Source organism: Embiotoca jacksoni, unplaced genomic scaffold, assembly GCF_022577435.1.
Source record: "Embiotoca jacksoni isolate LCO1_2020_lvr unplaced genomic scaffold, fEmbJac1.0.p SCAF_8, whole genome shotgun sequence".
NCBI classification, from domain to species: Eukaryota; Metazoa; Chordata; class Actinopteri; family Embiotocidae; genus Embiotoca; species Embiotoca jacksoni.
In genome coordinates, this window is record NW_027185436.1 from 448003 (window position 1) to 471073 (window position 23071).

Here is a 23071-nt window from a genome sequence, read left to right on the forward strand (position 1 = left end):
CGCCCTCGGAATGGCTGGCTGGTTTACCAGCTGACACTCCGGGCAAGATGCACACCAACGGCGCACATCCCCCCGGATGCCCAGCCAGTAAAACCAGGTCATTATCCGGTCCAGAGTTTTATCATATCCCCCCCGTATCTAATTTCTATGGCCACCACCGGATAATCGTGAATATCCCCATGTACACACTTAATCCTCACCCACGATGCCTCCACCAATGCCCCGGGCCGAACCAGGCTCTGGTGGATCAGCGACTGCATGCAGCCCGAATCCACCATCGCCTGGTGTGTACCCCCCTGGATCCTTACTGGAACGCGATATGTCGCTCCTGGACCGGGGGAGGATGTTGGAGGCCTGGCAACCCGAACTGTCTGTCCCACCTCCATCAATGGACACTCCCTCCGGTAGTGTCCGGGCTGCCCACACTTCCAACATTCCTGCCCTGGCGGTTGAGGACCCCCCTGTAGGTTGGGAAGTGTGCCGGGGCTGGCCACTCCCGAGGAATCGGGGAACCGGGGGGGTGTTAATGCCCGTGGCGCCAGCAGGGCCCGGGCCGCCCCAGGGTGTGGGATTCTCCTCTGCGGAGCGGGAATCGGTCGGGCTGCAGACGACGGCCGACCCTTATCCCCCTGCCCGCCGGGATGGACCGCGAGGTGGTCTTCGGCCAGGGTGATGGTGGCCTCCAGCGTCGCTGGGCGGTGGCAGCGGACCCATGCCGCAGTCCTGGCCGGCAGCCCTTCCGTGAACTGCTCCACCACAATTTTGTCCACCACCGCCGGTGCTCCTCCGGCGTTCTCCGGCTGCAGCCATCTGGTCGCTGAGTCCCTCATCCGCTGAGCGTAGGTGAATGGCCGGTCCCCGGCCCCAGCTTAGCCTCCCGGAAGTTCCTCTGGTGGTCTTCAGGGGACAGGCCTAGCCGGTCCATAATGGCCCTCTTTACGTCCCCGTAGATGTGTCTGGCCCTGGATGGCAGCCCCAGGGCCACCGTCTGCGTCTCCCCTGCCAGGAGAGGAAGGAGCCGCACCGCCCACTCCGCCATCAGCCAGCCACACGCCTCCGCCGTTACCTCGAACATCTCGAGGAATGACTGTACCTCGTCTGCTGGCATCATTTTATGCAGTGCCTCCCCCGAAAAGGGTGCCGGCGCCGGTGGGCCCCCCGTGGCCCGGCCCGCGAGCTGTTCCCAGACGCGCGTCTGTCGCTATGCTTGCGCCTGTAGTGTCCCCAGAAGCTGGCGGTTTGCCTTCGCCTGATCGCGCTGCATTGCCGCGATCCCGCAAACCATCTGTCCCAGTGCAACAATCGGCTGCATCAGCATCTGCCTTCTCCATGCCCCACGTTGAGCACCAGTGTAGCACGTCTGAGCTACCATGGGGGTTCCTTGGAGACAGATGACGCGCTCATTCAGACGTTCGGGTGTAAAATGCCTTTATTTGCCCGGCCCACACAACAATGTCTCTGTGCAAATGCTGTCTCTCGCCTCCTTCTCCCTGCTCCCCTTTTATAGGGGAGAGCTCATCAGTTCACATCCAGCTCAGCTGTGCTCATCAGTTCATATTCGGCTCAGCTGTGCTCATCACACCTTCCCGGCACCGTTCCCTGAACCACTCCTCCCACTCTCTACCCCCTGCAGCTGAGCTAACCACACCCCACCACCACACACATCTATACTTGTTTACCTCAACGTCACTGGATTTTTCAGCCTTTTCACACGAGACACCCTCATTCGAGACAGACCCACCGCAGATGGGATGACTTCTCTTCAGCCACAGGCAGTAACTGCTCCTTTTTTTTGTGTTGGCAAGGGCTTTTATTCCCTTTCTGTGGGTCTGGAAACAAAGCCTCTGCAACTCACCTCTGTTGGACGTACTTTAACCTTCCAGCCTCGCTACTCAGCTTCGACTGCATGGTCAGCGTATTGTAGTGTCTTGTCCTCAAAAGCCTCCTCCACTGCATCCTATTAGGAAACAGTCAACTCAACAAGGAAGGCTGTCGACAGGAATTAGGGAACCAGATCTGGTCGCAAGATGTGCTTGAAGGTTGCCAAAACTGTCACAGAGATGATAAATTTGTGTACAAATGTGTGTACCAAATTGAATAGCAATATTTTAAATACAGTAGTTGTTGAAATATTTCAGTCCACAATAAAGTGGTTCATCATATCACTAACCATAAGGTTAAATTAGTAATTTCAGTAAAGAGTAGATAAGCATTTAACAGTAAAAATTATAATAAAAATATTTCAGTTTTTACAAATAAAAAACAGTAATAAATGTGATATGACAAATCATGATTTGAATCAGGCAGTGTTAGCTCAAGTTCAACAAAATAATTGATAATTGCACAGAAACCAGTCTAGTTCTTAATACTTGGTTCAAGGCCACAATTGATTTAGTTATTATGATAAAAGTTTCTATTTCAAGAAATTTTGAAAAAATTAAAGTTGTTGCTCAGACACAATGTTATTATGGTGCTGCAAAACCTGCATTGTTTCCTTTTGCATGAGGTATTGATGTCTCAATGCAGCATTTGATCTTCCATTGGTTAGAGTGTACTTCCCAAATGCCAGCCTTTGTGTGCATCTTGTACCTGTGAACATTTTGAATGTTTGAATTTCTTGAGTTATGTCAGAAAAGAACTACAGCTGAAAAGGGAGAAAACTTTATCACTGGTGTATTACAGACTGCACCCAAATGCATGACAAAGTCAGTTCGGGCTGTTTATGTGAAATTTGCACAATGTACAAAAAAGGCAATAGATCACAGGGATGAGGCAAAGTCAGGGTACCAAAAACAGGCTGTGGTCAAACCAGGAAGACAAAACATTACAAAACTGAGTTACAAAATGGACATGGCAAAATACTGTGTCAAATGACACAGAACTTGGATCAAAACCAAAAAAACTTACTAAAATACACTGGGAAGAGAATGCCTAGGATGGTTAGCATGAAGGGCAATGACAAACTGGTATAAACTGACAGAAACACAGACTATATACCCAGGAGGGCAGGAATACAATTGAATACAGTGGTAAACGAACAGGACAGAGGTAGGTAATCACATGTGCATGCAGGAAGTCAAGACACCTCAAACGAGAGGAAAGGTTAAATAACAGAAACAAAAAAGGAAATTAAAATAGCAAAAAAAAGGTAAAATATCACCTTAGCCAGGAGAGGGTGTAACAAAAACAAAGATTTATTTTTCAGGGAAAATGTCTCAACAATTTGGCAGCCACTCAATAGTGGGACCCTTTCTCTCTGTCCGCTGTCCTTTCTTTTTTTTAGGTCTTTATTTGCTGCAGATGTTCGTCCTTACATCTTTTCTGCAGGCAAAATAAGGGAGAAACAATCCAGCCAAAAATCAATAGATCATCACAGATAAAAGGCCACCTGCTAGCCTAAATTACAACATGGCATCCTGGCATGAAGGAGAAGACAAAGATAAATCCCTCAGTCTTGAGGAGACAGAAACACACTCCAGACACAGGAGGTGATTTGTCATTGGTTGCCTCTGGCCTCCGACTGTTGAGTAGATTTTCAAAGGAAAAAGGGATTTGATTGGCCTTACCAGTGAACATAAAACAGGACCAAAGTGATTGTGTTGTAAGCACACAGTCATACATACATTGTATGTATATATATGTGAACGTGAATATAGACCTGTAAAGTATGCTATGGCTCTAGGTGCACCCTCAAAAACTCATTAGGACTTCACCAGTCCTCAATTAAGTATTGAGATCCTTAATGTAAGTAAAAGTAAGTAAAACACTGGTTTTATATACAGGACACCAGATAAATTGCAGGGGTCTTAAGATGATTACTGAAAGAGGAAAGAATCAGATACACAAATCTTTTTTCAGTTTGTAGATTTTTTTGTCTAATCTTAGATTTTTATGAGATATTGGGTTATTTAAACATTTATTGAAATTAAACCATACAAGAAGTTTAGAGGGAGAAATCACAATTTTGTGGAGCTGTATCAACAAGTTGAAATGTGTCCCCAGCTACACACAATTTTTTTTATAAGATGTCAGGAACCAAAAAGTTGAAAACCAGTGGTTCAATCTTTTATTATGTGTTGTTATTTTAAAAACTCACCATATTATCAATTGTGTCAAATTTTCATCTGAAAACAAACGAGAGCTGTCAAATAAATGTAGAGGAAGTACATCGTTTCCCTCTGAAAATTAGAGGAGTTTAAGTATAAAATTGCGTCAAATGGAAATACTCAAGTAAAGTACAATTAGGCTACTCTCAAATTGTACTCAAAGTAGCACACTGGAATAAACCATCGCATCAAATTGCATACAAATTGTAGCCTACATTGGGCACACAAAACAATTAGCTCACCTTTTTAGAGATTGAGACTTAGAGTTGGCTCAAATGTTTAAATGGTTATCTTTATATTCAAGCAGAAAGCATATCAAAAATATCAAAACACTTAACCCACACATGCAGCATGGTTTTAGCCACAGTTTTTGACTGATCTGGTACCCAACTGGCAAATCTGTTGCATATTTTGCAGCATTTAGCTTTGTTTGTGGGTCTTTATTTTTTTGTATTGTCTCCCTCTCTGCTCCAACTTTCCTTTTCCTCTGACCATCACTGGAAGACTTCTCTAACGGTCATCTGGAAAGATGCAGGTAGATGCTTACTGCTTTATGCATCGCCAGGAGATGATGTCATTTTAGCACATTTACCCTTGTGCACTGTTACACCTGGTTCCTGGATTCTGACAGGTCTGCTATAGGTCTGCTTCTGCTTCTTGTCGTTAGTCAAGTTGACTGTTCACAGTTGACTCCCCACAGGCCAATGGGAAATGACAATCTGTCAGTGTGTGTACTAAGCTTTTTAAGACTGTTGGCTTTACTGAGGTATAATGTTCAGGGATGTCAGAGGGGTTTTGCCAGTGTCCATCCATCATCTATACCCACTCACAGGGGAGCAGGAGCGTATCTCAGCTTACTTTGAGCAAAGGCGGGGTACACCCTGGACAGGTCGGTAGTCCATCACAGCAGCACCAAAGAAAGACAGACAGAAACAGACATGCACCTTCACATTTACACCTACGGGCAATTTAAAATCACCGATTAATCTAAGCTGCACGTTTTCCCAGTATCACTGCTCAAAATCTTTGAGAGCTAATTTAAAGAGCAAAACCTTTTCTGCTAAATTTGAGTTTATTGTCATGATGATGAAATCATGGAACAGCAGAGAGTGGTAGATATTGAGGCAGCCAGAAACCAAATTGGACCTTAACTGCTGTAAATATCGTGTCCAAATTGATTCAGAACAAAAGTTACAATTTCCTGAAGTAGGCTATATACACAGCACCTCAATGACGCAGAAGGCAACGTATATACTCACGAATATCTTTATACTCAAGATTTAATTTAATATAAATTTTAATGCTTAGTTAATAGGAGTGTTGATTTAGCATATTTCACTACAAAGTGATGGGTTATGTGTCAGTCATAAAGTCATCGTGATGCCAGTGGGTCAAAACTGACAAGAAACTGACAATACTCATTGTGTTGCTACACAGGAAACAGCAGCTGATGAGCAGAAGCGTGCAATTTTTATTATAGTGAATAGGATTCATGAAAGATGCGTTGTAATGCACAGAATTTATGATAAACGTGTTAAGTAAGTATGACCCATGATAGACATTTGATGGCATGTGCCTTCATGAGGAAAGCAAATAATAGAAACAGTAAGACCTAAACAGTTTATAAGGCCGTGCTTAATAATTTGACTTTAGTTGCTCTCATGAGTTCACACGGTCTGTTGAGACCTTTGATCTTTTAATAAACCTATTGCATCAGACTCCAAAGACTCTTTTTGATTATGACGACTGCGAGTGGTGGATAGGGCACAAGCCAGTTAGGCGCCGGTGAAGAATTTCCACCACAAATGTCAAACATTGCTGTCTGCATATCAGGCTTTGATGCGGAAGGACAGGGGCAAGTAGCTGGACTAAGGGACATCCAATCCAGCCATCTGGGATGAAAAATGTCTAGTGAATGATCACATCATGGGCTCCTCCCTGGGCTCTAGTTGGGTGATGGGGCTGCCAATCCCTGTTGAAAGGACTCTATGGTTAAACCTGTCAGGCTTGGGTGATGCTCGGAAGGCTGAGGTTTCAGATGCAGCTTATGATCCCCCCAAGGGTCTCTCTGATTCAGCCCTGCTTTTCACAAAAACCCACCCTCACGCCCTTCAGGGGGAAAGAGCTGGCGTTGAGGCCACAGCTGCAGCAGTCAGGCAAGTAGGACCCAAGGATCAGCGAATGGCAGCAGGGCAGCAGTGCAGACAGCAGGCTAAGACAGGAGGGAAAGAAGAAACATGCAAGCTAGCACAGCATCAGCAATCTCAATCACCTCAATCAATGTGATGATCAATTATAAAATCATTTAATAACAGACATTGAGATGAGAGAGATATTATTTGTCTGCATTGAAATGTCCTATTTTTTGTTCAGTTAAAGAAGTTGTATTCATTTTTATTAGAATTTCAAGGATACACGACACGCAGGTAAGTTTAAGCCAAGCAAGAATTTGTATTACAAGTGTGTATTACAATTCAAAATTAGCATTTTCTGTTCCTCACAGAAACCTGGCAGGGGAATAGGAAATATTCGTCTCACAGACTGTAGCTACATCAGCACGCAGAGACTGGTCATGCTGGAGGTCTTGCAGTAATTTCTAGAAACCATCTTGACTGTTGGATGGTCACCATTGACACCTTCCCATATTTGGAACTTAATATGACCAAAGTTGGCCGGGTAAAACCTTTAAAAAAGAACTTAATTTACCCTCCACCTGGCCCTTTACTGTCAGATTTTATTTGACTTTTTATTTTTGGTTATAAAGTTGGACAAATTTTGTATTATTGGTAATTTTAATATCCACGTTGATGAGTCCAACCCTAAGGCCTCATCTGAATTTATTTATATCACAGACTCTTTTAACTTTACCCAACATGGTTTTGGGCCCACACACATAGCGTTGCACACTCTGGACTTAGCATTCTCACATGGCATGACTACTAAAAATTGTTGCTTGAAAGATTTTCTTGTCACACAAGTGTGTTGTTTTTAATGTTTCCTGTAATTTGCATAGGCTGCCCCATAAACACGTCTTGATTGCACATCATCAACTAGAGGACAGCAGAAAACTCCAATCATTCAATGAACAATGCTCCACTACTAATGCTTCTTTTAAATCCAATCAGACCTCCCCTTTCAAACCATCACCCTGGATTATTGAATCAAACTGCAGTTTTAGGCGTACATGCAGAAGAACTGAGTGCTTATGGAAAGACACCAAATTGGAGGTCCATCATCTGAATCTTATAGCGTTTTGAAAGGTTTAGAACCTTATTGCAACAAACAAAGGAAACTGAAAACTGTTCTTTGACAACATAAACACCATTGTCTCAGTGACTGCAATAAGTTCCTAAAATGCTTGATGGACAAAGTTAGCAACATGAGAGCAAATCTTCCTCCTTCATAGAAAGGCCAAGGACCGGATTCGAACCCGGAACCTTTTTGCTGCGAGGCGACAATGCTAAGCACTGCACCACCGTGCCTCCCTTTTTTTTTTTTAGTGCAAAGTAAGCAGGCAGCAGATGTCAAACCAAGAAGGTGTTTCACTTCACCAGCTATATATATATTTTTTTATTACTATTATTATTTTTTATTATTTCATTTATGGAATCTTTTAAACATGATTAAAGCAACTAATTGCCCATTATAAATGACTACTTGAATGCCATTGAGGCTTGGATGACTGAAAATCAACTTCAGTTAAATGCAATGTAATGCAAGACAGAAGCCCTTATAATCGCTCCTGAAAATGTTTTTCATAATATCCATCAGTACATGGGGTTGTTAAGGGCTTGTACTAAAGATACGCTGAGAAACATTTTTGATCAGTCACTTTCTTTTGACAATCATGTCAGTCACACATAAGCTCCTGTATTTTTTCCAATTAAAAAAACAGCAAAATTAGGAAATATTGTGACAAAGGTGAAGGAGTTGATTATATTACTATATAATTTCTTCTTGTTTATACTTCTGTAATGATTTGTTTTAGCTGTTTAGGTCAAACCTCTTTGAAACGTCCCCCAACCGCCCAAAATGCAATTGCTCGCCTTTTAACTGGGCATGACAATAAATCACACATCACTCTAACTCTATCCTCACCTCGCTGGCTTCCAATCAAGTTCTGCTTTCATTTTAAAATATTGTTGCTAACCTCTAAAGCACTCGTCCCTTGAACCTGAGGTGACCGAGCTTTTCAAACTGTTGTACCTTAATACCCTCTCGTTGTCACTGCAATCTCTCGACTGCAACATTTTTAAGAGACAGATGTAAATGTTTTTATTCAGACAGGCTTTATTTACTTAGTATCTATTATTTATTACCTTTTACTGGCTTATTTATTTGTTGTTGTGATTTTAACTGTTATTTTTACTGTTCAAAATCATGCTGTTTGAGGGCTGTTTTAGTGAAGTGAAGCACACTTGTATATCTGTGAAAGGTGCTATACATATTAACTTTACTTACTTATTAGTCATTTTGAGTCCCTCATTTTGAGGCCCTTGGGGTGTTACTCTGCAACATCATGGCACTTTGTGTGTACATTCTGTAATATAACAGACTAATCTTTGGTGATTCAAGGCATTCGACTTAACAACTTCCTTCTCTATTCCAGACAAATTCAACGCCTATGTGACCTTAAAGGTGCAGAATGTGAAGAGTACAACTATCACGGTCCGTGGGGACCAGCCATGTTGGGAACAAGACTTCATGTTGTGAGTATCACCCTGCTGCTGCTCTTACTTATATATTTCTATTTACTGTATCAACTTCTGTTATTGTGAATTTTCAATGAAGAGTCAAACAATATTTTTTTTCTGCTGTCATTATATTATGACAACACAATGATCTGACGAATTTATTTAAACTAATTTGAGTATTTTCCTTGCTTCTGCAGCTAGATTTCTAATCTTTGCAATACTGGTGATTTTCATATTTTGCCATCCACTGACATGTTCTTCCATGGGTTTAAACTTTGCCAAGCACCGTGGTGCCTTTGCTCTGGCATGTAAGTCTTCAAAACTCGAAATTAATTGTTTACTCCAGGAAGATGGATTCTAAGCAGTCAGGCAGTGGAGCACAGTCTCCAGCTCCTGGTTGAGCTTTTCTGTTTGTCCATTGAATTGAGTGGGATCCAGAGGAGATGCTGACAGTGGCACCAAGCAGGGAGCAAAATGCCTTCCAGAACTAAGAGACAAACTGGTGACTGTTGGTGGGCAACCTACCTGATTGGTGTGCGCCCAATGAATGACCTGGGAGAGACCAGGACAATTGGAAAGAACAGTGTTGAAATGATTGAAAAATAGGGCCCAATAGGGTGTTCCATCTTTTAACAGATTGGTTGTACTCTAGGTTGTTGTGGTCTTGCCACACCAGGAAGGGTTTTTCTACCCCTTTCAGCCAATGTTGCCATTCTTACAGAGTGTACTGGTTGCCAACATTGTTGTTTCTCTCTCTGGGGGAAAGCTTGCAGGAGAAGCACGGATAGGGGTGTTGAGTGTTACGCATGCTTTGAGGTATTTTATACAATGTCAAAGAAGCAGAACATATTAATGAAACATGTTGAGTCAATTTGATTGATAACTTGTGATTGTGATTGTATGCACTGATTCATAAGTTGGAAATTCAGTATTCTTACTTGTGTAACGCTTTCCTCACAGAAATACCGTATTTTTCAGACTATAAGGCGCACCGGATTATAAGGCGCACTGTAAATGAACGTGTCTATGTTCACACATAAACCGCACCGGATTATAAGGCGCATTAAGCAAAACAACACAGTCCGGTAAATCAAACTCCGGGTGCGGGCTGCCTTACATGAATGCACTTTTAGTTTAGACATTACATTCCTGTTACGGGGCCGATCAGGTAGTGACACAGCGTACCGTAATGCTCCGAATATCCATTGAGCGGAGGGGCTTCGTTGCTTAACAAAGTCGTACTTACACATTTCGACAGATTTTTGAGCACATTGTACCACATAAAATCGATCAATAAGCACAACAAGTAACGATACATAAGGCGCGCTGGATTATAAGGCGCTCTATCAATTTTTGAGAAAATTTAAGGATTTTAAGTGCGCCTTATGGTCCGAAAAATACGGTATGTTAACAATTATATTTTACCAGTGACTTCCCATGTGGCTCCCCAAGGTACCCTGTAGCAATGGGGCATGGTTTGTGTACCAGCTATGGCAGGGAGAAATGTGGCAGTGGTTGAGGAAACAGTGCCAGAGAGAGAGGTAATTAGCACAGGTGTTTTCTATTGTCTGATTACTCTCTTTCCCTATTTGGTGGCAGTAGTGTGCTGGGACAGCAGGCCCTCCTATTCCACACACTAAGTTCACCTTCAGAGGATGCAGGCGCAGCATATGAGTCTGAAAGATGTATAGTAACTTTTTCAGTTGGGTGTGTGCTACATTTGTTGGTCTTTCAGTAATGGACTGGCAATGTTGCACTCCCTTTGGCATTTTGTGGAAGGTAATCATGCTATAGGAACATTGTCATTTTGATGTAGCTTGTGCTCCATTGACTGACTTCAGTGTGTGTCAAGAAGCTACAAGGTCGCACACACTTTCTTAAAGCATCTCCCACTCGCCCACTCCCACCCTCTTCTCTCCATCATCCCAGCTGTTAAGTGTTATCAGACATGACTGACAACCAAACTGAGGCGATATAAATATAAATAGAACTGTGAATGTGAATATGTAGATGAGGAGAAGAGAGAGGATGGCTGCTGTCTTCTCTTAAGAATTGTTTGAAAATTTTCATCCCTCAGCCTCACTTACGATAAGACTGGCACCTCATGAGAGGTGAAAGTACTGCATTTTCCTCGGATTAATGCCAGAGTGAAACGCGGATGTGTATGACAACACAAGAAAATTATGGACCAAATTTAACTTTTGTATTTGTGTGCTGTTGTATCATAAATACTAATTGTTTTAGAGTAACAAAAACCCAATTTCTATGTTTTATATTTTTAAATCAGTGTGTATCAGAGATGTTAAAATTAGACATTTTGATATTTAAAAGTGGACGAAACAACAAGTTTCTCAGAAAAAGATTAATCAATGTAACTGGGGAAGTATCAACAAGTAATAAATCTACAAATCTACAGTTAAATTAAAGCCACTAAAATGCAACCTATTGAAAAAACAAATTTTTATGTCAGCAAATATACCATAAGGCTTCTTTCTGAGAGATGATATCATCTTAAGTGGACTTCAGTTGTTAACTCTAGGTTCTTCAGGTGCAAGCCTCACCCAAAATACCACATTGCTTCCGTATTTGAATTCCCAAGGAACTCACATTTGTACCCAAATGAAACATCAACAAAGATATCATGATTATCATTAATACAATGTCATTTCCCCAAAAGTTAGAAGGCTGTGTAAAAAGTAAATAAAAACAGGATTACATTACATGTATTTGCAAATCATTTAAATCCATGTTCATTGAAAATAGAACAAAGACAACATATCAAATGTTGAAACTGAGACCTTTTAATCGTTTTTATTTAAAATATATAGGTAACTTCGAACTGTTAAGCAGCTGAAATCCTTTGTCAGACAGGAATGGGACACATTTCACTTTCAAAACAGCAACTGGTCTCATCAGTTCACCAACCTTCATAGATTGTTGTAAAAAGAAGAGGTGATGCATCACAATAGTAAACATTAAAAAAAAACTACACTACAAACAAAGTGGATAGTTAGAATGGATGGTAATTAATATCATTGCTGAAGCGACAAAACAGTTTTGGAATTTTAATGTCATGTTTTGAACTTTGACTCTGCATATAATGTGTGTTTGTGTATTGCTACAGTGAGATCAATCACCTGGAGTCAGGTCTGGTGGTGGAACTATGGAACAAAGGTTTGATCTGGGACACTTTGATCGGTACATCACTGATACCTCTAAACACCATTCGACATTCTGATGAGGTAACCCTGTTTAAGCACGCCTTTTCATTCTTTTTTCCCACACACTCATGAATACCAAGTGGCTTCAAGTTTATGTCACCTTGCTGCATCATTAGATATGGCTGGCAGGGTGGAAGAGGTTATTGTGACACATTTTTTTCTCTGCTTCAATACTTCCTAAAGCGCAAAGCTGTTGTCGTTGTACTCAGATAGATGCTAAAATGAAAAAAAGGAGTGATTTTACATATAATTACTGCTGCTTAGGCAGCTTTAGCTTTCAACTTCAATCAAAACAAACACACACTCATCTCATCCAAACATTGCTTACTGATCAATCTCCTCTCTTTACCTGACACCTATCCTAATAAACTCTCCTATAGGTTGCCAGTTATAAGCTGTTGTCAAATTATTTTAGCGAACTGCAAACCAGGCTGATCATGCTCAAATACCTCATTACTTTTTCTGAAGCATTTTAGAAGAGGCAGCTGCACTTATGTTGTCATTAATAATGCAGGCTTAAATAATAAGGCTTCAACCAAGTTGAAGATCAAAAAAATGTTTATCCCTATTCTATTGTTGTCTGAACTGGCAGTGTTGTGCCTCTCTTTCTTATCTTCTCAATGAGCAAATGTTTTGTATCATCCTTTCTTTCTTTTTTTTTATTATTCATTTGCAATGATGATAGCCATAACTGGATTATGATTATGATTTTGATTTTGGGTTGACTGTCCATCCATCCATCTGTCTTATTCTCATGAATGCAATATCTTAAGATAGGCTTGATGGGATTTCTTCAAATTCGGAACAAACTTTCAAATGGTCCCAAGGATAAACTGTTACATTTTTGGAGGTCAAGGTCCGGTGTCCTCATGTCTGTAACAGCCATCCGTCCCATTCTCTCAAAGGCATTATCAACTTGAGGGAATTCAAATTTGGCAAACTTGGATTGAACGATGAATTTAATAGATTTTGGGGGTCAGAGGTCAAGCTCAGTGCAATCTCCCATTGGTACCTTTCATATGAATGCGATATCTCAACGCCTTCAAGAAACTTCTTCAAACTTGACAATGGCATTGACATGTTATTTCTCAAATGTTATTGACCTGATGACATGGCAGGCAGGGGTCAAAGGGGAAGGTCCAAGGTCACTCTGACCTCAACAAACATGTTTCTGGCTATATCTCAAGAATTCATACACTAATTATGACACAATTTTACACAAATGTATAAAAGAATAAAATAATGTGTGTGAAAACCCAAGTTTTTTTTAATTTGAAGCTTCTTTGCAGTCTCATCGATATTTTGGGCTTTATCTACTGTCAATCAGCTTTATTGGCTGCGCATATGAACACAACTATTCCTTCAGTCTTCATTATATATATTATACTATATATATCTAGACAGATAAGGTTGAAAACTACAACTTGACTGGTTGGTGGAGGCGTACAACAGCAATGTGGTATTTCTAGTTTATCCTCCTTTATCGTCATTGCTTTCCTCATACCCTTTTTATATCATTATTTCTCTATGTTTCTTTCTCTACCTATCTTCTGTCTCCATGCATTTCTTTTAAGGACGGACCAGGAGAGTGGATGCTTTTAGACTCTGAAGTGTTAATGAGAGAAGATGAGATCTGCGGTACCACCAACCCAACTCCACACCACGTTCAACTGGATACCCGATTTGAGTTGCCCTTTGGTATGTTTATATGTATAAAAACACACATTTCGTCACAACAGGTTTGGCAGCATGATGATTTTGATGCTGGCGTCTTTACTCTTGTCTAATATTTCTCTGGTTGAGAGTTGTTGCAGGTAAAAAAACCTAATACTGCAGCATCCTTGGCTGAATGATGGTCTAACTCTTCAACTGATGGTTCACAAAACAAAATATCATTCTGTATCATAACAAAATCATCTTTTGAAATACCAACAAAATTAAGTACTAGTTCAGTGTTGCAGTTCTTGTCTGATAAAACTTTGAATGAGTATGAATAAATATTTGTAATAGCTATTTGTTTGTATTTGTGTTACAGGTCAGTATTTTTTTTACTAACAATAAAATTGTATTATGAGCAATACTTTACAATCAAAATTTATTACTTTACAATAGTAAATGCAAATCAGACAGTGCCGCCTTAACTACGTGAGGAAATATGAATTGTATCATTAAACATAACAAAATCGCAGTACATTTGGCTAATATAGTTATCTTATTTGCACTCATTTTAAAATTCAGAATTGTAAAATTTGTAAAGTCATAAGTAAATACAAATTAAATGAGTAAACATGAAACAAAAATTAATAAATAGAAAACTCCATGAGTGAACTAAATCATTTACAGATAGCTTAGCTGGTTAAAACCAGGGGCATCGTTTATTACATTGCGTAGGATCCATATTAAAAGTGTATGTGTGCACAAAAGCTGAAAATGACATGCCCCAAAAAATATTCTAATTTATATAACCATGCGCACGCACATCTGCATGGAATGTCTTCATCAATGGCAATCCTTGTGGAAATGTGATTACGTGGTTTAGTCATTTAGCCCCCTTCTTACACGCCTATATATAACTATGAATGGCCAATGCCAAGCACATTATGAAGGTTAATGCATATAAATTTAGCCATGTGAGTCAGTGATTCTTTGGTTAATCGAGTCAACAACGGAGTGAAAAGCCATAAATGGAATTTTGACAACACAGAAATCGAGGTCCTTGTGGATGAGGTGCAGGATACAAAGCACATGCAGTTCAGTGGTCACAGCTGTTGGGTCAAAAAGAAAAGAAAATGCAATGTATGGCAACACGTAGCCACTGCAGTAATAGCAGCATAACCGCAGTGTCTCTAGGCTGCGCTCTCTTTTACACACACAACAAACATAAAACTATGTGCAGAATATGAGAAGATCTCTGTTCGGCAGTTCTTTAGCCTAATGCTATTTAATGTTATCTCTGATTTTTACAAGGGATGATGATAAGTTTGCCATGATACCTCAGTGAAAAGGTCTCAGTATGTTCAGGCTTAATATCGGGTAAAATAGATCTATTTCCGTCAGACTTTCCAGAACTGTCACATCCCAGCGTCATCCTGCACTACATCAGCTACAGAGCTCCATGACTGACCATGAGAGTCGTCCAGCCCTCTGCTCTGCACTTTGGTAGAACATATATAGTGAAACACTGCGCACAAAATACTGAGCAGAATTAGATTTAAATTTAGATTTGCTAATATCACTGGCGCATTGAAAGTTGCTTATTCAAGAGTTACAGGTCACAAGCAAAAACGACATTGTTGGTTTGTATGTTGAAGATATAGTGACTTATATAACATGTTATATAAAGTGAAATTAAATGTGGGAAAGGCTTTGTTATATGTAAAATAAGGCCTGTCAAATTATATTTTTACAATCTGGCTTCAATTCACCACTTCACTGTCTGTGTCACCAATTTCCCCCGTCTCCAAAACATGTGTAGGGATGGGTCAGAGTTTGCTTACAAGTTTGTTTATATAAATCCCAACTTTTGCATGGGAAGCGGCGTACACCTCTTTCAGGCCCCATTTTGTGCGTACGCGGCGGTTATAAATGGGGCCGCAGGTTGGGAAGACATAAGAATATTAAATTTGTCCTTGTATCAAAAGATTAGATTCCAAACAAGAAACAACAAATCGTCTTGTTTTTGGCATAAAATCTATTTCAATTTGCTTTTCTGACTTCACTAGTCATAGTTTACTTAAGCTCATGGCGCATTGACATGTTTTAACCCATGGGTTTCCTGTGGAACCCCTCATATAATCAGAGCTTGTAGAAGTATTATTGGGGTTCATGAAGTTTTTCTGATCGGTTTCTTCATGGTAACCTTTTACTCATAAATATTCTGCAGCACTCTTTATTCTTTAAATATCTGATGCATAATAATCTAAATAAAGACATTTTATTTGGAACAATCTGTTTCCTATCTGAGTTGTCTGAAGTGTCTCTTCTTGAGCTGCCATTGCCCTTCCCATTTCACTGCCTGAAAGTCTTATTATCAACAGTCAACTGATGTCAGGATGGCACTGTTTTATGCTGCTGTTACTCATCTTGACAAAAAGGGCAGGGTCTGAAGATGGAGATAAGATAATAGTTTCCCTTTTTTTAGCAACTTTGACAAGTCCTTTTTAACAAAGTCGGTGACATCCAATTAATAACATTAAGTCCAAACAAGTCCTAATCAATACTGAATTGCATTTTTTTTGGCTCATCACTTACCATGACGAGTCATCCTGAAACATGCAAAAACCTTTACACAAACCCTTTTATAGTATAATCCTGGGTACACTCCACTTGGGGGGTGGGGTGGCAAAAGTTGAAGGGTCCATGCCAAAGAACCAAACCAAAAGTTACTTCTTGTACACTTATCAACATACTCAGTTTCAACTGCAACAGTTGTTGAAACACAGCTCATGGAGACAAATGAGGTACATCAAAATTCCCAAGGCTCCATTGCTGAAGTTGGCTTCAAAATTCATACTTCACATCTGATCACAAAGACAAGACATATTTTTTGATTCAGGGACACGGTCCCAAGATGTCATTATCTCTGTTGTCTATCAAAATAAATGTTAAAAATCAGTTTATAAATTATGTTTGTAACTCCAGAACTTAAAGTAATTCAGTGATAGTGGTATTGTACATTCATGGGTAAATTGCAAACAGAGATTGTAAAGAGCTAATTCAAGATACTTGTAATTGAGCAATTTGTAGCCCACAGCTAACTGACTCCATACCAACATACAGGTATAGTAATATCCTACACTATTTAGAATATAATATGATTTTCCAGCTGTCTGGTTCAGTATAACCCACAATGCTAAATGTGAATGTCCACTGTTAGTATCATTTTAAACACTTGAGACACAAATTAAGTTTAGATTTGAAACTTTAAACTCATACTGTAAGCCAATTATTAATACATTAGTAGCATTAGTACATTCTTTTAGAGAATATCCGTATATGCTTGAATATTTTAATATTTAATGCATCTTTACCTTTCAAGTCAACTTTAAGTGCTAATAAATGTATATTTAATGAATACCATATTACAAATTAAATGTAAGTCTCCAAGAAATGCCCAATACAGTATAGATATCCATTTGGTAAACTTTAAACTTTAGATTCATAAACTATAAATACATATTTTAGAAGTGTACTTCAGCTTTATACATGTATACACTACTTACAATACAAAAAGTCATTGCAACAATGCCATGATATGTGTGGAAATATGCTTGCATACAACTTTACTACATGGCAGCTGTAGCCATGCTTTCAAATATTCCCTCATTGCTGTTTTTGTTTTTGTCTCCTTCTACTCCCTCTTCTTTTAATACATTGGCTTTTGGGAGGATCTCTTAAGCCACTATGCTGGTTGTTAATTATATTTCTGGGCCCCCAAAAGAAAAAACCTCCTCATCAGCTATTTAACACACACAGCACACGCACACGCACACACGCACACGCACAGGCACACACACACACACTTGCTCCATCATGTTTTTCCATCATTCTTAATATTCTTCACTTATATATATTGTATATAATGTATTTCCTCTCCCCCACATGTCCAGATATACCAGAAAATGAGGCTCAGTGTTGGACTAGTGAACCGGACCAGATACACGACGAGGTAATTATGTGATCTAAGGTGACCTTGAGTGACATGTTAATTTCCTGTTAATACGTTGTAAATCTCAGAAAGAGAGATAGAGACAGAGAGAAATTTGTGTGTGTGTGTGTGTGTGTGTGTGTGTGTGTGTGTGTGTGTGCAATTTTTGGCAAGCATACACTACATAGGAATTCATTCTCGGTCATGTAAAACTGCAGCTTCTGTGGGGGCAAGCATGCTTCTGAAATCTCCGAAATTTTTATGATATAATCCATGTTTATACTATAATGAAAAATACGATTTAATTTTTTTTTTTTTTATAACTGTATGTGTTTACAAATGTGTTATCAGGTAACTTGGATTTTGTGTACTTTTGCAAAATTCAAAAACAAAATTTGAACTACATATGTTTATGTTTGCAGGTTGTTTGTTCTGACAACTGTCAACACCAGCCAAAACTAACATTGCACTGTATTTCATTTCATAGCACCTGACACTTTCTTTCATCCTAAGCTATATTTATTTATTTTTTCTGTATATAGTTTGTGTGCTTGTATTTATTCATAGTTTTTTTTTTTTTTTTTTTTTTTTTTTTTTGAAATCTATCTTATTTTATTGTATATGTATTTGTAATTTTTTGTTATTACATTTTTTTTCCTAACTGTGTTTCTATGCAGCTGTGACGACTACATTTCCCCACTGTGGGATTATTAAAGTCGTATCTATCTATCTATCTATCTATCTATCTATCTATCTATCTATCTATCTATCTATCTATCTATCTATCTATCTATCTATCTATCTATCTATCTATCTATCTATCTATCTATCTATCTCTTGGTGGTGTGGCAATTTATTTGGTCTCTGCTGCCCTCTTAAGGCAAATGGTGGTTATTATAGCAGCGGATTTGTGAATACTGTACTGAAATGTATTACGATATTATTAAATGATTTTTATTCTCTGAGCTCTTAATATTTTCTCCTTCTTTTGTCTTTTCTTTTGTCTCTCACAGCAGTATCCATCACAGGAAAAGGTCCAGAGAAGAAAAATGGCGCCTGTGCCATCCCAATGCTGTAAGTATAAAAATATAAATTTGAAATTTGAAAAAAAAAGCTTGGTTTTTGGATGTACTGGCCACTGTTGATGGGCCTGTTGAGTATAATTTTTTACTTGAAAATAGGTTTTCTTTGGTTTTGTTGTGTAAATATGAAATTAGCGTAGTCATTGTATTTGTGTGACTTCATCCTATTGCTTCACCTCTTTCTAATCCATCTCATACTGGTTATTACTGCCATCAAGTTTACTAGATTTGGGTGTATGTACCATGTTACATACTTAGATGGCCATCCCTAGTTAGAGTTACTGGTTTGATTCTTCAGTAATGAACTTTACTTTTCTTCTTTGGAAACTTGCCTCCATGCCACCAGGCAATTGGAGTTATTTTGGATGGAGTGACCAGCAGAGTACGTATGTGGTTGTTTTTTTCCACTGACCTGTTGTTCTGTCCATTTCTGCATGGTACAAGACTGCACTTTGTCTTATATTTTATAAGGACCTTTGCATGTTGGGTCTACATCCATTCTTTGTTGCCATTGTAATTGATATTTCATAGTCTTGTATCCTCCTGTCTAAAATACAAACATGAGTGCCTATTTTTTTACATGGTAAATAGGTCATTTGGAATCAGACTGTTTGTTTCCATTAAATATATTTCTTATTGTTCCTAATAGTATCAGCTTGATATTCATTCTATTTGTGTTGTATACCTGCTATCCCAAGAGGGAGCTATTTATTAAAAAAAAAAAAGTATTGTTTGGTAGTCTTCTTTGTATCCTTGTAAAAAACAAGTTGTCTGTTTCTGTAATGTTAGAGATGAGGTATATGTTGAATCACCCTTGTTATTTCAATCCCTTTTCCAAAAAAGTTTGGATGCTGTGTAAAATGTAAAAGAGTTTTAACCAGCATTTGTGAATGCACCAACAAACTGTGGTTACTGACAATGGTTTTCAGAAGTGTTTATTCACTCAGACTATGATTTCCACCACAGAATTGTGTCTGTTTCTATTGCAGGGCTGCCTGAGAGTCTGAAAATAACAGCTTTTCAATGTTGGTTTTTAGCCTTGTCCCTTGTGTACAAAGATTTCTCTGATGTACCATAGATGATGAAATACCCAAATTACTTGCTACTTTGAGACTTTTCCTCTCTGGGATGCTATTTTTATACCCAATAACGTTGGCATCAAATCCAAAATGAGCATATATTTTTTAATTAAACAATACAATTTCTCTAATTCAACATTGGTTGGTTTTGGTCTTTTTCCAATTAAATATGTGTTCATGTGATTTGAAAATCATTGCAATTTGTTTTTATTAACATTTTATAAAGCGTCCCAACTTTTTGAGTCAATTCTCAGGAAGGGCTGTACTGAACTGTTTTGTAAAAGCTCTAGTTTAGCTTGTTTTTAAGTTACACTTAAGTTTCTGGTGTATGATAACAATGGCATGTCTGCAGTGCAACAGGAGGGTGGAAGCACTATGAAATGGTTGAGCAGCATTTCTAAATGGTCTCTCTTTCACAGTAATGATGGGCAGAGAACACACTGTCTAATACTTGGTCTACAAGAGGGCTATTCCATTACATTAGACAAATTACCAAAATATTATATGAAAATCAATGTGCTCTTAGCATTATTGTCCTCAATAATTTGAAAGTTTTACATCAATTAATTTTAGAAACTCTTATCAATGCTCTGCTGAACTTTGTGTTGTCTTCCACCTAGCTTTTGATGACCATGACAGTGCATTGGATGATCGGGACAGTGACTACCGTAATGAACCTGGCAACAGACCTCCACGGTTCCACCACACTTCCCAGACAAATTCATCAGTGCACCAATACCCCAGTGGATGCAAGATCCAACATCAAACCCTTTTCAGGGAGTCTGAATCTGTTCAAAGCTATGAGCTAGATTATAGAGAAATGAGGGGACACAGGTAAACACACACAAATTCACAGACACACATAATGAAACGCACTGTAAAACTTAAGAATAATATTTTAACGAATCCATCCTATCATTAGCTGAAATGGCAACTACTCTAAGCCTTGATTTTGAAGTCATTAATGATCATTCATACTTTAAATGCCTTTGCTTTGAGGAGACACATTACCAAGAATAGTATAATCCTTTGATATATGTTTTGAAACACTTTTCTAACGAATATTACTATTGTCATTACAAAAGTTCTGTTTAAAATCAAAGGGTCAAAATGTTGCAGGGTTTTGCTCAAGAACATATAACAGTTGTAGCATTACTGTGTGCAGTAAATCTTTTTTTTTGATCATCCCAAAATATGTGTAGTTAATTTAACACACTTAATCGGTGCCTGTAACAGACAGAAACTGAAAGAAATTTCTGATTAAATCAGAGAAAAGCTGTTGCTGCATTTTTTTTTTTCACTTGCCGTTCTAAATCTTTGCATGCCACTGTCTTTCCATGATCTCCTGCCTTTGATTCATGTCTAATGCTTAATTTCTCTTTCTTTTTTTTGCATCCTGTTCCACTGCTTCCTGCATGGCATCTTTTTACTTGAATTTGTTTTTGTTTTTATTCTAAATCCAGGCAATCAAACACTAAGGGTAGAGTAAGAATAATCCCTGTTGACTCAGGAATGGGTGTTGAAGATTGGGAGAGTAAATATAAAGTGCCTGGTTCAGGTGTCTTAGACGATTTCTTAGATGCCGAGCAGAAAATGTGGGAGGACGAAGATAAAAGCATCATCTACAGGATCAGTGACAGTTCTTGTAAATCCAAAGGTAGCCGATTCTATCAGACAGTAGAATGTGATGCACTATCTCCAGAGGATACACAAGAGCCAAATGGCAGAACAGACAGAGATAGGCTTGGCTTTGATGGTGGAGAAGTACGGTTAGTTTATAAGGAAGCTGGGAGCTTTGAAGATGAATCATCCCCTCCTGAAATTGATATAATTCCCTCTATCAAACAGCTGCAACAGCATACAGACAGAGAGAGTCTACTTTATAAGACCAGACTGTGGGCCAAAACTGCTTTAGAAGACACACTTGAGAGCTATGCAGCTTTTTGTGAGGAGGAGGCTACTAGGGAAGAGGCTGCAAAGTTCAGAGGGAGGAGTGAATATAGCTCTCTGGGTTCAGATGAGATGCAGTATTCCTTTGGATCTGAGGTGGAACTAGATGACCTGATGTTCACTGAGGTGGATACCATTTATGAACATGAAAGTTGCTACTACCCTGGCAAGTATATGTCAGCTTTTGGAGGACAAGGATTTTCAAACAAAGGGAGAACAAGCTGTGGACAAGATCTTATGTTGTCTCCTGTAGAGGAACCAAGTGATGAATATGTAGATGCAATGGATGAACTGCAGAGCTTAGTTAACTCAGTGTCTGAATACCTGGCTGTAAAAGAAGAGGAGATTAATAAGTATGAATCAGTACCAAAACCATTTAGAAGAAAACTTCCAGCACTGCCAAGTGATGCCAAAGTTGTGCAACCTGGGGACGATAATAGTAATGATGTCAAACCTGATGTTAAGGAGGATAGTGCTGTTGAACAGGGCATAGCTGGAGTAAAGAGTGCAATGAGCTCATTGTTCAGTACCATCACAGGGTCAAAGTCTCCTACTGAGGTAGAAACCTCTGGCACAACCCCATCCCATCAACCACCACAAGCAGACTCGGGTATTTCCAAATTTCTCTCTTTGATCCCTAAAACTAGTTCTGAAGCCATAGAAACCTCTGGTGCCACTGCAACAGAACCACCTACCTCCCGAGCATCACCTCAAACTGAGTCCAGCATTTCAAAGCTTCTTGCATTTATTCCCAAAAGTGGTGTTTCTTCCCCACCAGTAGCCATAGTTCCTCCTGCCTCTCAGGAACCTACAGCAGATAAAACATTTTCTCTTCAGTCTCTGTTGCCATTTGAATCCAGTCGGCAAGCTGACACTGATCAGACGGGTACACAGGCACAAGGAAATGCATCAACTGGTAACCAATCTACATCGGGATTTGAGTCCATGCTAGGAAGGCTCAGTCCTTTGAGACTTTTTTCCAGTGCACCGTCATCAAGAGAGCCATCATCTCAGCCCTCAGAGCAAAGAAGTGCATCAGCTACAAGCAGTGACTCCCAGCAAGGGCCTGTAAATAAAGCCATGAATCCAAGTAGAGAGGGCTCACAAACAGAGGAACAGTTATCTGCTGTGATAAGACAAGGCTCAGGAAGCGGACCAATTGATCTCTTGGCAGATACAGAAAGTGAGCTTTTCCAAGAAACAGGAAGTGGGTCAGTAGAGCTTCTTCCAGAGTCAGAGTCATCTGGTGAGATACCTGATACACAGCAAAGAAGAACTTCTGCCATGTCTGA

At 39.4% G+C, this 23071-nt stretch overlaps 1 protein-coding gene across 1 annotated transcript in view; it reads left to right on the plus strand.

The window, feature by feature from the left end:
- Positions 1-23071, plus strand: part of LOC138191569 (protein unc-13 homolog B-like) — a 140523-nt gene that overhangs the window by 22222 nt on the left and 95230 nt on the right. Inside the window, exons 3-9 of the mRNA XM_069138458.1 lie at positions 8716-8815; positions 11925-12042; positions 13596-13719; positions 17631-17689; positions 18682-18742; positions 19097-19132; positions 20450-20663. Of these exons, the coding sequence (XP_068994559.1) occupies positions 8716-8815; positions 11925-12042; positions 13596-13719; positions 17631-17689; positions 18682-18742; positions 19097-19132; positions 20450-20663 (712 nt within the window). The remainder of the gene's footprint in view (positions 1-8715; positions 8816-11924; positions 12043-13595; positions 13720-17630; positions 17690-18681; positions 18743-19096; positions 19133-20449; positions 20664-23071) is intronic.